The 15,403-nt window shown below is 38.3% G+C and overlaps 1 protein-coding gene across 5 annotated transcripts in view; it reads left to right on the top strand.

Moving 5' to 3' along the window:
- The window catches only part of LOC149566113 (uncharacterized), a 227,600-nt gene that overhangs the window by 138,574 nt on the left and 73,623 nt on the right, over window positions 1-15,403 (top strand). For all 5 annotated transcript variants that reach the window (XR_016362121.1, XM_089819540.1, XM_089819542.1 and 2 more), the window contains 2 exons: window positions 110-281; window positions 605-685. Coding sequence is in view for 4 of the 5 variants with exons in the window: in XM_089819540.1 (XP_089675666.1) it covers window positions 110-281; window positions 605-685 (253 nt within the window). In the remaining variant the exon portion in view is untranslated. The remainder of the gene's footprint in view (window positions 1-109; window positions 282-604; window positions 686-15,403) is intronic.

Raw genomic sequence — 15,403 nt, 5'->3', positions numbered from 1 at the left:
ATTTGACCCTTGTCGATACAGTACTTATAAAATGTATACATGTGTGTGTAACTTCATCATTTTCTTCTACTTTATCTTTTTTTTTTGACATCGTGTTTCCACTTTTCAGTTATAAATGATGCATTATGTGAAGAAAGGCTTTGGGAAATGAAGCACAGAGGTGTGCACAATTTTTACATGTGTGAAATTGGCAAGGACTTCATAATTGACGCTACATTCAAGGGAAATCAATCTCGCTTTTTGAACCACAGCTGTGATCCAAATTGTAAACTTGAAAAATGGTTTGTTGGTTTACTTCTTAAAACCTTAAAACCATGGTCTCAATTTGATAGAGAAGATTTGGGTTTCTTGTTTGTTTTTACCTTCCATAGAGTTTAATTATTAATAGCATCTGCATGACATCTATCTTGGCTTTTTTTATTACTAGCTATTGCAGTATGCATGATTTCAGGAATGCCATACACACAATTAGATTATGTGTACGTGTTTAAATACACCTTAAAGTTACAGGAAATATTAAACTAATGCATAGCAGTCCCTTTGCCGAGCTAGCTTGATTGCTGTGCAAGACAGGATGCTGATTTTATGTTCTTTCTGAAAACAGGAGGGTTGATGGAGAGACTAGAGTTGGTATTTTTGCAGCACAAGATATAAGGGTTGGTGAGTCACTAACATATGATTACAGGTATGCAACTCAAGGAATAATTTGGTAATTGAGTAGTAATTTGTGCCTGTTTGATGCTTGTTCTTTTCATCCTTTTGTGAAAACAATGAATTCAATACTTAGTGAATCAAGCACTCAAATTTGTCATATTAAAATATTTCATCAGAATGGACAGATCATTCAATTATGATAAATGCACTAAACATATACACTGGTGAAGCTTATGTGCCTGTTTCTGTAGGCGCACATCCATGTTGCTTGACCTTCTTTGGTATGATGAAAATTTGCACCTATAAACTATTATTCCAATATTTAATACTCTAATATCATTATTTTTGAATCAGCTGCTTGCTGATAATCAGTTAATATTCATAAACCATCTTTCATGAGTGGTTGTTCGCAAGAGCCTTAGGGACTTGGTCAATACATCTATATAAAGCTCTTGAATTTATAGCTGTGAATAAAGATGATAGTTACTGAAGGCAACTTATAATTGATTAGCATCTCTTGATTTCATATGGATCTAATGCTTACCCTCAATGCTCATATAATTTTATAATAGGATGCCAATTTACAATATTCCTAAAATCTAGCTCCAGTTTTGGCACTTAGTCTTTTTACTTGAACTCGTGTGATCTAATCAAGGTTGAGTTATTGAATGTGCTATGACAAGTCTTCTTTTGTGTTGGACTTGTCCTTAGTCTATCTAAGTGAAACTATAGTTGGATAGCTTGGATTTTGGCAGTCCAAAACTTTGTTTGGGACTCAAGACCACGCCACAAAAACAACCATAATTGCACCATAAAACCAGATTTTAATGTATTTAGAGAAACATGTAGGTCTATCTTCATAATCAACTTGTCATAATTCAATTTACATATCACGCCCCTCAAATGCTCAAAATTTGTAAATTCAAAAGTTAAATAACACAGTGTATTTCTGTAAATTTATAAATAATTATTGTTTATCTGTTGACAATGGACATGTCATAAACAGCCAAACAATCTAAATCCCGCTATTCCCAATCACAGTATAACTTTCAAGCCTCGAAGTAGAAAACAGGTTGATATGAATGAGAGGAGTAATTGTTTCACACGCAAAAGCTTTAAAGTACTAGGATAATGTAATTTCCTTTCAGAAAAAAAAGGGATTTTTTCAGTGTAACCCGAAGACTCACACCCTCCTCCCAAACCTTGAAGTACCCGTCCCCGAGAAGTCCCCGCACTGAGTACTTGAGTACCCAAGCACCCCCACCTCCTCCATTCCACAACCATGCCGTTGCTGGGATGTGTATTTGAATTTCTATTTGAATTTTGAGTTTTGAATGTTTTTATTGGGTATGTAATATGTTACTATGTTGAATGTCAATGGTTCTAATTCATGTTGAAATTTTGCTATGTTCAAGTATTTTGATTTGGTATGTTCTAGTGAACTACTGAAACATCATTTCATAACTAGCATTTCAAGTTCTATATGTATATTATACAACAGCCCTCTCTGGCCCGTCCTCCCCTTGCCACTGTCCCTTGGCCATCCCCTTGCCGTCCTGAAAATGAGGCTCATTTTCCTTGCATCTCGGAAACTCTCCCTGACGTCCCGAAGTACCCCTGTACTGGTGTAACACTGAAACTTTTTAATATTTTAGCCCTATCTTATTTGTAACTCGTGGACATTTTTCACATTTTGGTGCTATCTTTTGGGTCTTTCATTTGAATTTGTAATGGGCCTTTCATTGTGCATCAATAATCATCCCATTTTCCTTGCTATTTGCAGTTCCAATTTGGAATTATTGCTCTGAGTTTCTAGTTTTAGAGGTGCAAGAATCTCCCTAGTTTGTTAGGTTTATCCAAATTTTTGAAGCCTTCAATTGAAGACAAATTTGGGATAACCATTGTATTTGGCTCTGTTCAATATTGTTTGAATATAAGAGTATTTAATTTGTAACAAGCTATTTTCTTAGCTTTCATCTTGATCATTTAACTCAACATAAAATACAAGTGTTCAATCTTTCTGAGAGTGTACTTGCATTACTGAGCCCATTCTGTGCTTCAGGAACACTTCAAAGTAATGTAGGGAAGAAAGTATCATCAGGGCAGTTTTACTACCTAACTGTAGATCGATTGGTCCCCCTACACACTTCCTTCTTGAAATGGCCCTGACCTTTGTAGGGGATGTAAGTATGCCGATGAACTAGCCATCTTAATTTGATATATGATCCTACATAGCTGTAGTTGGTCATGCTCTATAGCTACTCCTAAGTAGTATGATCTATTCGTAACAATACGAACTGACTAACACTAGCATAGCTTAGTGTACCTTGGCCATGGTATTCTAGATACAAGCGCATATAGGACGTCTAGTCAGGTTCTTCACTTTATGTCATGTCCCCAAACTTTAATGTAATAATTAAATTAAATAAATAAATTAATTGGTCCTTGAATTTAAATAATATAATAAAAGGACCTTTAATTAATTAATATGGGGCCCAAGTTAATAATATTTGTATTTGTGGTTTTGATTAATTTAGCTTATCTCGGGCCCATTTTTAAGTTAATTGTTTCTGCAGGTGTTGCTATTGGCTATCTTTGTAAACACTCGGGAGTATGATCCTACATAGCTCTAGTCGGTCATGCTCTATAGCTCCTCCTAACTTGTATGATCTATTCATAACAATACGAACTGACTAACACTAGCATAGCTTAGTATACTTTGGCCATGGTTTTCTAGATACAAGCACATATAAGACGTCTAGTTAGTTTCTTCACTTTATGTCATGTCTCTAAACTTTAATGTAATAATAAAATAAAATAAATAAATAAATTGGTCCTTGAATTTAAATAATATAATAAAAGGACCTTTAATTAGTTGCTTTAATTAATTAATATGGGGCCCAAGTTAATAATATTTGTATTTGTAGTTTCGATTAATTTAGCTTATCTTGGACCCATTTTTAAGTTAATTGTTTCCGTAGGTGTTGTTGTTGGCTATCTTTGTAAACACTCGGGAGTTCCTCTGAAGGGTATTTAAGCACAACATGTAGGTAGTAGTTGTCATACGATTTGGATTATTTTTTTTGTATTGCGAATTCCTGTTGGAGTTCTCTGTTGTTCGCGATTTCGGAAGTGAAAGATCTTCGCTACTTGGCTAGTTCAATTTCAGTGGGACTCAACCTTCACCCTATTCCGATTCTCTGTATTACTTTGCTTCGGTTCTGGCACATTTGAAGCACCATCATTGTCTGCTGAAATATATTTACATGATGTAGATTGCCCATCTTTGTGTTGATTTATGTTTGTTATTGGCGATTGTCTTAACTTGTATTGGATTCGGCATGGTGGAAGGCACACACACACAGACTCCACTATTATTTGGCACAAACCCATCTCCATCCTTACGGACTGGTAGTTGTATGACCCACCAAACAACCATCACCCTGTCATATGCCATCACCATTCCTTTGTCGTAAGCCAACACCTCAAATTCCATAGCTGTACGATCATCCTTCCACATTACGGTACGACACCTAGCCAACATCACCGTACGGTCACATTACCTCTACAGTACAGACTTACACTCCACTCGCATGATTTGAATCGTACGAACATACCATTCCAACTTCACTGTACAGACAACTTGCTATCGCCGTACACCACTTGTTGGTCTTGTTTATTGTATGAACAAGGGAAATTCCAGTTGATTCGCCGCATGTAGTGAACTATATACATTTTTAAACTTGAAATCTAAGGCCGACGGGCATAGGAACATTACAGTGGTATCAGAGCAATTGCCTTTGGGTCGAGATCCCCTTCAAAAAGTCATTGCCTTCGGGTTGAGATCCCCTTTGGACCAAGATTGCCTTCGGATTGAGATTGCCTCCGGACAGAGATCCCCTTCGTGCTGAGATTGCTTTCGGGTCAAGATCGTCGAGATCTCCTTTGAGAAGTCATAGCCTTCAAGTTGAGATTTCCTTCGAGTTGAGATTGCCTTCGAGTTGAGATTGCCTCTGGAGAAAGATCCCCTTTGGGCCGAAATTGGCTTTGTCGCCTTCGGGTTAAGATCCCCTTCTGGTCGAGATCCGCTTTGGGTTGAGATTTCCTTCGGATCGAGATTGCCTTCGGACAGAGATCCCCTTCGGGACGAGATCCCCTTCGAGTCGAGATTACCTTCGGATTGAGATTGCCTCTGGACAGAGATCCCCATCAGATCGAGATTTCTTTTGGATAGAGATCCTCTTCGGGATGAGATTCCCTTCGAGCCGAGATCTCCTTCAAGAAGTCATTGCCTTCGGACTGGGATTCCCTTCAGGTTGAGATCCCCTTTGGGCCGAAATTGCCATCGGATCGAGATTGCCTCTGGACAGACATCCCCTTTGGGTTGAGATTGCCTTTGGATAGTGATTCCCTTTTGGACGAGATCCCCTTCGGGCCGAGATTGCCTTTAGGCCAAATTTGCCTTGGGGACATTACACTTTAGTCAACTTTGCACTTTTTGATATAAATTATGTTATCTAATTTCTTAATCAAACAACTTTTGGTTCAACTAGACCTACCATTCCGCTCTTAATGCACAATATGAAAATGAGGTTCATTATCAGTCAGTTGATCAGAATTCAGCTACACTAACCTTTCATTTTGGGCTGTCACACAAACAATGATCATGGTTTACAGATCCTATGATAAAACTTTAGGAATGTAGGCTTATTAGTTGTTTTCAATGTCGTCGTTGTGCATTATAACCAATGATATTTATCTATCAAATTGGATGTACTACCAACTTTCTATTTTTAAAGTTCTGTTGTCCTGCATTTTGTCACCACAAATTGTTGGTAATAGCACAAAACTTTTTCAAGCTAGTTTCACGTATCACTAAGTTGAATTTGGTATTTAATTGCTCAATGTTGATCGATCAATCAAATCCAATTCTTATATCAAATAGTTTTGTTGAAGGCTTTCTTCAAGTCTGTTTTGTTTTGTTTTTTGTTGAGCCTTTGCTTAATTTTTGAGGCCTTCATCGTTCTTTTCTCTACTTTTGAGTTTGTGTTTGTTGGTTTTTAGTCTTTTGGTTTTGCTCATGTCATGGCTTTCGGTTTCCCCTTCCATTTGGTCTAACGTAGAGCATAATCAAAGTTGTCAGCCAAGAGTTATGGTCGTTTTAGTGCCTCAAAAGTGGACTTTTTGATGCAACAACATGAATTTAAAATATCATGTTATATTTTTCATTTGACATTCACTTTTTTGAAAAATATAGCTAAAATACACTTAATGTTATGTTTTTAAGTTATTTTATCATTAAAATTTTTACTTAAAGTAACTATGGTGCACCTTATGTTATAATTTTAAGTTGAGTTACTTTTTGAATTTTCACTTAAAGTGACTATATAAACTATAGTGTCAGTTTAATTTTTGATATTTAAATTAAATGCTCATTTAAATGTTACTTTTAAAATGATATTTATGTGTTATATTTTTAATATGATATATAAATATTGTTTATGTCTCATTAAAGTAACATTTTAATGAAATTAAATTGATATATGTTTGTTAAATGACTTTAAGTTATCAAAAGTGGACATTTTATATGCAATTACATGTAAAATCCATCAAAAGTGGATATTTTACGTGTCACTGCACATAAAGTTCAACTTAAAAGCGTAAGATTGTCAAAAGTGGACGTTTTTGGTGTCATTACATCAAAAAGTGAGTTTTATATGTCACTGTGTCAAATACATGAGATTTCACTTAAAATATGCAGTCCTCCCCAAAAGGTCTGATTTTGACCAAATGCATGTTTTAAAATGTGTCATGCAACCCAAAAGGTGTGATTTTCCCTGTGAAGAGTTTTTAAAATATGCATGTCACCCCACAAGGTGCGATTTCAACCTAAACCATATTTTAAAACATGTTGCGCCTCCCAAAAGGTGCGATTTTGGAAGAACACATGCATTTGCTCTCCAAGAACCCGATTTTGCACATTGTGAGAGATTTACGTGATGTTTTTGCATGAGATCTTCTCTAATAGGGTCGTTTTTGCTTGGCAATGGATTTCTAACATAAAATATAGATTGCTAAAAGACGTTTTTCCAAGCTCTATCATAGGTCACGTTTTTGGTTAAAACTTCAAATAAATCAATTTTTGATCAACGTTTTTGCCTCAAGAGGAATCATTTTGGCATTATTTGGTGATTGCATTGCATATTGGTAATTGATTTGGTGTTAAACAACCAAAACGATTTGATGTCTTGCCTTGGTGAAAAATGTTTTTCACCAAAAATGTCCCATAAGCTTGTGCATGCAAAAACGTTGGATCTTAGAGCAATAATAGGGCACATTTTGGCATCTTTCATCCAAAATGCCTTGTTTGTTGCCTTCTCCCATTCGAATTTGTAAAGTTGGAAAAAGTCTATGATGCAGGAGCATCCAGAGGTATAAGGGCAATCCTGTGTCACCCAAAAAAAATGTACTTAGACTTAGTTTCTCTTTCATGTGTTTTCATTTTTGGACACCCATTTGGGTCAATAAAGGTTCCAACTCTCACAGTTCCACTATCAGTGAACTAGAAAAGCCCGAAAAAATAGGAGCATGTAATTGGGTCATCATTTTGGTAAACTAGAAGGTGTGAATTGGCGAGATGAATGTAATTGTGATTTAGAGCATTCCAGAAAAAGAATCAGGTCAAAAGGCCCCACGGTTTGAAAGTTATTACAGTTTTTCGAGTTTTGGAGACTTCCTAAGAATGCTTCAAAGTTAGGTTAGGGGCATTAAATGACTTCGAAAATGGGGGGCGAGCGAAGCTTGTCCGTAGGGCTATAGAGCGCCTTGAGAGCTTTCCGAAAATGTAAATGGTTCGTCAATCGGAGCTACGGTTCAAAAGTTATGCCTCCCGGAAGTTCGGTTACCGTTTTTAGATTCTTCTAGATTTGCGCCGACTTCTAACACAGTTTCTGGAACCTTCTATTTGGTCGGTGGATGCCTACTAGCACTTTCTAGAATGTACTCCTAGTCCTTAACCCTCCAGGGTCTATTTAAGGAGACTTCTGGCATTGTAAAAGGCATTTCAGAGTGGAGTTTGAGAGGAGGTACTGAAAGGAGAAATTATCTCCAGATTTATGCTATTGTAAGCCTTAGGGCATGTTTTGAAGTTTATTTTTTTTGTACTGAATGTACTAGCTTATTTTTCAGTTAATACAATTCCCCTTTTCTATTTTGTCCATTCTGTTTTTGGGTTGTGTCCCCATCAAGTGGTATCAGAGCTGGTTTTCCTGAGTGTGTAGACAGAGCGCCGACTGTGAGGCAGTTTGCACCAGGACTGTGTGGTTGTGGGTTTGAGTTAAGAAGATGCCTCCACGAAGAGAGTGTGGTGGAAGGGCCAGAGCCCTCCAAAGGCAGGGGCAAGCATTGCAAGAGGAGCTCCATAGAGGAGCAAATGTTGCCGCAGGTGACGACAGCGAGGATGACAATGAAGAAGAAGGGGAATTTGACGGAGAAGTTTTGAATCATGCAGAGGAAAGGCTTTTTAGGGCCATTACTAAGTTTGGGAAAAGACCTACAATTGAAGTGGGTGTATTTTCATGAAATCTGAAACCAGATGAGTTGATCGATTGGATCAATGAACTGGAAGAATACTTTGAGTATGAGGATATCAGGGACCCAGATAGGGTTAAGTTTGCAAAGGCCAAACTGAAAGGCGATGCCAAAATCTGGTGGCAAGAGGTTCAATTGGAAAGAAACAGAAGAGGAAAGGAGAAGATCACAAGATGGGATCGCATGGTGGACAAATTGAAGAAGTAGTCCATTCTTGTGGACTACGAGCTTGATTTGTTTAAGAAGATGCATGGGTTAAAGCAAGCAAGAAGATCAGTCCAAGAATATACAGAGGAATTTTGTCGACTCTTGATTAGAGCGGGGCATGCAGAAGCAAATAAGGAGAAGGTTGCTCGTTATATCAGTGGGTTGCGACCTAGCATCCAGGAGGAATTAAGTCTCGTAAGAATGACCAACGTTGAAGAGGCATACCAGTTTGCCCTACGAGTTGAAGAGAAGCTGAATAAAAGGTTTGAAGGAAGACAAAGAGGGCGCGGTCAAGGAGGAAGGGGAAGCGGTAGATCATCTGGAGGCCGCAATGAAACCCAAAAGAAAAATGAAGATGTGGTTACTAGCAGGAATCAGAGGAATGAGGGTTTCAACCGCTCCCATGATCAAGACTTTGGAAATCAAAGAGGAAGAGGTAGAGGACGTGGACAAGGAAGAGGGGGCTTCCATGGTACCTGTTTCCATTGCAATGAAGAAGGTCATCGTGCCTTTGAATGCCCTCAACGACAAGGAAGGACAGATAGGAGAGCTGAGGGCCAAGCTAGGGTTGCTCATGTGGATGAGGATGCACAATCATCACATTCAGAGGATGCAGAAAGAGGAGAGACCTTGGTAAATGAAAGAGTCCTACTAAGTGGTGAGATTGAACCAGGACAACGGAGGAGTTTGTTTCGTACCAGATGCAAGTGTGAGGATAAATGTTGTGACGTGATCATTGATGGTGGTAGCATTGATAACTTGGTATTAGAAGAGATGGTCTCTAAGCTAAAGCTCAAGAGGGAGAAGCATCCCCAGCCCTATCAGATTGCTTGGGTAAAAGATGATCATAAGGTCCTGGTAAGTGAACAATGTTTAGTGAAATTCAAAATTGGGAGTTACCATGATGAAGTTCTCTGTGATGTTATTTCGATGGATGTTTGCCATCTATTGTTGGGTAGACCATGGCAGTTTGATAGACATGCAATACATGATAGACATGCAAACACATACTCTCTAACAAAGGATGGAGTTCGCCACAAATTGAAGCCCATGAAAAAGGAAGATGAAAAGGTATGTAGCAGTGCTAGGATTTGTCTTGTTGATGGAAGGAAGTTTTTAGATGGCATGAAACATCAGCATATGTGCTATGCTTTGATTCCTAGGAAAGATAAAGAAGGTAGTAGTGAAATACCACTTGAAGTTTCAGATTTACTAGGGGAGTTTGGAGATATTATCTTTGATAATGTTCCAGATGTATTGCCACCAATAAGTCAAATAAGTCATCAGATAGATCTGATTCTAGGAGCTAGTTTGCCTAACAAGGCTGCTCATAGGATTACTTCTACTGAAATAGAGGAGCTAAATAGACAGGTTCAGGAGTTGTTGAGGAAGGGCGTGATTCGAGAGAGCTTGAGTCCATGTGCAGTACCTGCACTACTCGCACCAAAGAAGGATGGAGAGTGGAGGATGTGTACAGATTCTCGAGCTATAAATAGGATCACCATCAAGTACTAGTTTCCTTTGCCAAGGATGGATGATCTTATGGACTGCTTGAGTGGAGCTCAGTACTTCACAAAGATAGATCTGAAGAGTGGTTATCACCAGATACGGATTCAAGAAGGAGATGAGTGGAAAACAGCCTTCAAGACCAAGGAGGGTCTTTATGAGTGGTTAGTCATGCCCTTTGGATTGACGAACGCCCCAAGCACCTTCATGCGGCTCATGAATGAGATACTTAAGAAGTTCTTGGGAAAATTTGTTATTGTCTATTTGGATGATATTTTAATTTTCAGCAAGATTTTGGAAGAACATTTACTGCATATTCGTAGTGTCCTTGAAAGGCTAAGGGAAGAGAAACTGTTAATTAATCTGAAGAAGTGTATCTTTGCAAAAAGGGAGTTAGTCTATTTGGGGTTTGTTATATCACCTGAAGGTCTCAAAATGGATCCAGAGAAGGTAAAAGCCATCTTGGAATGGCCTACTCCAAGGTCTGCTACTGAGGTAAGATCATTTCATGGTCTTGTTAGTTTTTACAGGAAGTTTATTAAGAATTTCAGTGGCATATGTGCACCCCTAACTGATACAGTAACAGGGGATAGAAAAGGGTTCAAATGGACTGCAGCAACTGCGAGAAGTTTTGAATTGCTGAAGAAGAAGGTAACAGAACAACCTGTGTTGGCACTTCCAGATTTTAGAAAAGTTTTTTAGGTGGATTGTGATGCCAGTGGTAGCGCTATTGGGGCTGTATTAAGCCAAGAAAGTAAGCCTATTGCATATTTTAGTGAAAAATTGAATGATGCAAAGAAGTATTCTGTTTATGATCAAGAGTTTTATGCAATAGTTCAAGCCTTAAATAAATGGAGGCATTATTTATTGCCAAAGGAATTTGTTTTGTATACTGATCATCAGGCATTATAGTACCTAAATAGCCAAGGTAAATTGAATCAGAGGCATATGAAGTGGGTAGAGTTCTTGCAGAGTTATACATTTGTGTTGAAGCATAGAAGTGGAAAATCTAACAGGGTTGCATATGCACTACGTAGGATACAGTTGTTGCTTACAGTAATGCAGGTTGAAGTAGTTGGGTTTGATGAACTCAAGAATTTGTACCTCGAGGATCCTGATTTTGCTGAAGCATGGAAAGCTTGTAAAGAACCTGTTGCTGTAGATAGAACCAAGTGGTTAGACTATTTGATTCAGGATGGCATGTTGTTCAAGGGTAGTCAATTGTGCATACCAAGGAGTTCCATGAGGGAAAATTTGATTAAGGAGAAACACAATGGAGGGATGGCAGGACATTTTGGTCGAGATAAGACCATTGCCATTCTTAGAGAACATTATTTTTGGCCTCAAATTTCACAGGATGTGAAGAAGTTTGTACAGAGTTGCCAGGTTTGTCAAGTTGCCAAGGGGTTTAGTCACAATACTGGCCTATATCAGCCATTGGCTGTTCCATCAAGGCCATGGGAGGACATAAGTATGGATTTTGTTTTTGGATTGGCAAGGACACAAAGGGGTAATGACTTAGTATTCGTGGTGGTTGATAGGTTCTCCAAAATGGCACATTTCATTCCATGCCACAAAACTCACGATGCTGTCCATATTGCAGACTTGTTTTTCAAAGAGGTGGTAAGACTACATGGTCTTCCAAGGAGTATAGTTTTTGATAGAGATACTAAATTTGTGGGGTATTTCTGGAGGACATTGTGGAAAAAGTTAAGAACCAACTTGAAATTCAGTTCCGCGTATCACCCACAAATTGATGGCCAAACAGAAGTGGTAAATAGAAGTCTGGGCAATTTGCTGAGATGTTTAGTTGGGGATAAGCCCAAGGGATGGGATTTGATTCTACCACAAGCAGAGTTTGCTTACAATAACTCTACAAATAGGAGTACTGGAAAATCACCATTCCAAATTGTATATGGGAATAGCCCAAGGATTGCACCAGAATTGAGGAAGATAGAGCAAGGGGAGAGGACAAGTGCTGAAGCGGAAGAATTTGCTGAACATATCAAGCGTCTACATGAGGAGGTTCAGGCACACATTATCAAGATGAATCAAGAGTATAAAGCTAGGGCTGATCAAAGGAGAAGACATAAGGAATTCCAAGTAGGGGATCTAGTCATGGTGCACTTACGAAAAGAAAGATTTCCAGCCGGTACTTACAACAAGCTGAAAATGAAGAAATTTGGCCCCTGCAAAATTTTGAAGAAACATGACTCAGGAAATGCCTATCAAGTGGAGCTGCCAGATGGTATTCATATTTCTCCCATTTTCAACATTGCAGATTTAACAGAGTATCATGATGATGGTGCAGATGAGGAGCTGGTGTTAAAGCCATGTCCAATTCCTGCTTCTAAGAAGGAGGAGATAGAAGACATTATAGATCATCGTGTGGGTAGGAGTACCAGAAACAGGCAGTATGAAGAGTATTTGGTAAAATGGAAAGGACGACCGATCAAGGACTCAACTTGGATTTCAGCAACTGAGGTTTCCCATTTGGGATTTCCTCTACCATTCATAAAGTGACAGGGTCACTTTTCAATCTACCCTGGGTGTTTGATGCAGGAGCATCCAGAGGTATAAGGGCAATCCTGTGTCACCCAAAAAAAATGTACTTAGACTTAGTTTCTGTTTCATGTGTTTTCATTTTTGGACACCCATTTGGGTCAAATAAAGGTTCCAACTCTCACAGTTCCACTATCAGTGAACTAGAAAAGCCCGAAAAAATAGGAGCATGTAATTGGGCCATCATTTTGGTAAACTAGAAGGTGTGAATTGGCGAGATGAATGTAATTGTGATTTAGAGCATTCTAGAAAAAGAATCAGGTCAAAAGGCCCCACGGTTTGAAAGTTATTACAGTTTTTCGGGTTTTGGAGACCTCCTAAGAATGCTTCAAAGTTAGGTTAGGGGCATTAAATGACCTCGAAAAGGGCCGAAAAATGGAGTACGAGCGAAGCTCGTCCATAGGGCTATAGAGCGCTTCGAGAGCTTTTCGCAAATGTAAACGGTTCGTCAATCGGAGCTACGGTTCAGAAGTTATGCCTCCCGGAAGTTCGGTTATCGTTTCTAGATTCTTCTAGATTTGCGCCGACTTCTAACGCGACTTCTGGAACCTTCTATTTGGTCGGTGGATGCCTACTAGGATTTTCCAGAATGTACTCCTAGTCCTTAACCCTCCAGGGTCTATTTAAGGAGATTTCTGGCATTGTAAAAGGCAGTTCGGAGTGGAGTTTGAGAGGAGGTACTGAAAGGAGAAATTATCTCTAGATTTATGCTATTGTAAGCCTTAGGGCATGTTTTGAAGTTTATTTTCTTTGTACTGAATGTACTAGCTTATTTTTCAGTTAATACAATTCCCCTTTTCTGTTGTGTCCATTCTGTTTTTGGGTTGTGTCACCATCAGTCTAAGTGTTTTTGAAGACATTTTCAACATTGGAGCATCTTTTTCCTTCATTTTTGGCACTTAATCTTCATGTAAGTGGACTTATTCTTTCTTGCTATTTATTTTGTGCTTATCTTGCTCATTATGCACATTATTGCTTGATGATTGCCACTTGTTGAAATCAATGCGATGGAAAGTACATTTTTCCTTTAAAAATGAAGAAATTGTTCATTTTCATGTTTTTGGTTTTTTTCCAATTTCCAAATTCGAATTTGTGTGTTGAAGTGCTTTGCATCTTGACATGTTTTAGTCACTTTCCAAAGGTACGTTTTTCTTTTGAGTTTTTGTGCTTTGTGCTTGCTTGCCGATTTTCTTGCCTCTGGAGAAGTTACAAGTTCTTTCCCAAGAACTTCTTGTTGTTTCACTTCATGCAAAAGCATCATCACGTTCACTTCCATCTTCCATGTCACAAAACTTCGCATCTCATCGGAGAAATGCGATTACATGTTTTCCATTGCATTCACCATCCGCATGTGCATGTAATCCCATTTTTTTGTTTTCATTCACACTCATCTCATTTTTTGCATCCACTTGCACAACGTGATTACACGAAAAGCCTTACGTGTAATGGCATCTCAAAACCCTGATTTTGACTAAGTCATTTTTTGCAAAGTCAAAAAGATGTCATTTTAATCTTTCATGTACTTTGACTTCACTTTTTCATCAAAGATGACTATAAAATTCTTTTTTCCTCTTCCATTTTCCATTTCCATCTCTCTATATGCATTTGTGCCTTCATGAGCAAATACATGTTTTTGCATCCTCCATCCACTTGCGCATCTCATCTCACCTTTCATCTCCCATTGCATGTTGCACTTATATGTACTCATTTTTCATGTAATAACGTTTTGAAAGCCCTTAGTCACGTTTGAAAATCAGCAATCTTCATGCATTCCACTTTGATACATTTTCATTTCATTTCATTTCACTTCATTCCATCTTCCATTTTCCACCTTCATAACACTTCATTCTGCTTTCCATTTATTTCATATTAATTCACTACTTATGCATATGGTTTCTTATTGAAATCATTTCACTGGATCTACAAAGTCTCCATCCATTTTCGAATCTTTGTTGCTGATCGCAAATCAACTTGTATGACGATTCCTTTTGATGATGTGTTTATGTTTAGGGATTTTTGTGTTGTTGCGCAAAGGCAAGAGATGCCCTCATCATCAAAATCCAAAGGAAAGATGAAATATCAATACAATAAAGAATTGGCTCATGCAACTGCATCATCAATTGCATCTGTTCTTGATAATGTATTGGACACAATGATCGATCATGTGGACATGGCTGATTTTTTTCGGAGAGTTGAAAATTCTATTGGTGAAAAGATGAAGCGCATCAAAAGAAGTAACATTCATTTGGTGTCTGCATTTCCTATGGCAGCCATGGAACTTGATTTTGTTCTTGGATGTGCATGGTATTTTTGTCCAAAATCAAAGACTATCAAGGACACTGACGGCAAGGTTGTCATTAGCCTTAATCCAGAAGTAATTGAGCAGATTTTCAAAGTACCCCATAAAGCGGAGTGTGCAGATCTAACCAAGGAATCATCTTTGGTATGCTAGAATGAGAAGAAAGGTGATTATTAGAAATATGTCAACCAATATTTGTTAGACAATAAAAGGAACAACTTCTCAAGATGGCCAAAGACCGTTCATCGGTCTAACTTCAAACAAGAGTACAAGGATCTCATCATCCTTCTTTGCAGAGTTTGCGGTCTCAAAGATTTTATTGATTTTGAGCCATGGATGTACAAGTTCATCTTTCAAAATGTGGAAAACAGAGAACAAATCTTTTGGGGAGAGTTGATTAGCACTGCACTTTGCCAGCAGGTACTCAACATGGGAACTTTAGCACCCTTGTACATGAACTCCTACCTTGTCTACATTGCTGTTGCCATGGGATCTTTCTTTGGTCTCTCAAACAAGGGAGATCATCTTTGGATTCCTGTTTGGGATTACTATGACCAAATCACTCTGGCAAACAATAAATTTCAT

Source organism: Cupressus sempervirens, chromosome 3 (assembly GCF_028749045.1).
Source record: "Cupressus sempervirens isolate cs-2001-9-10 chromosome 3, ASM2874904v1, whole genome shotgun sequence".
NCBI lineage: Eukaryota > Viridiplantae > Streptophyta > Pinopsida > Cupressales > Cupressaceae > Cupressus > Cupressus sempervirens.
This window is presented reverse-complemented; position numbering and strand designations above follow the sequence as displayed.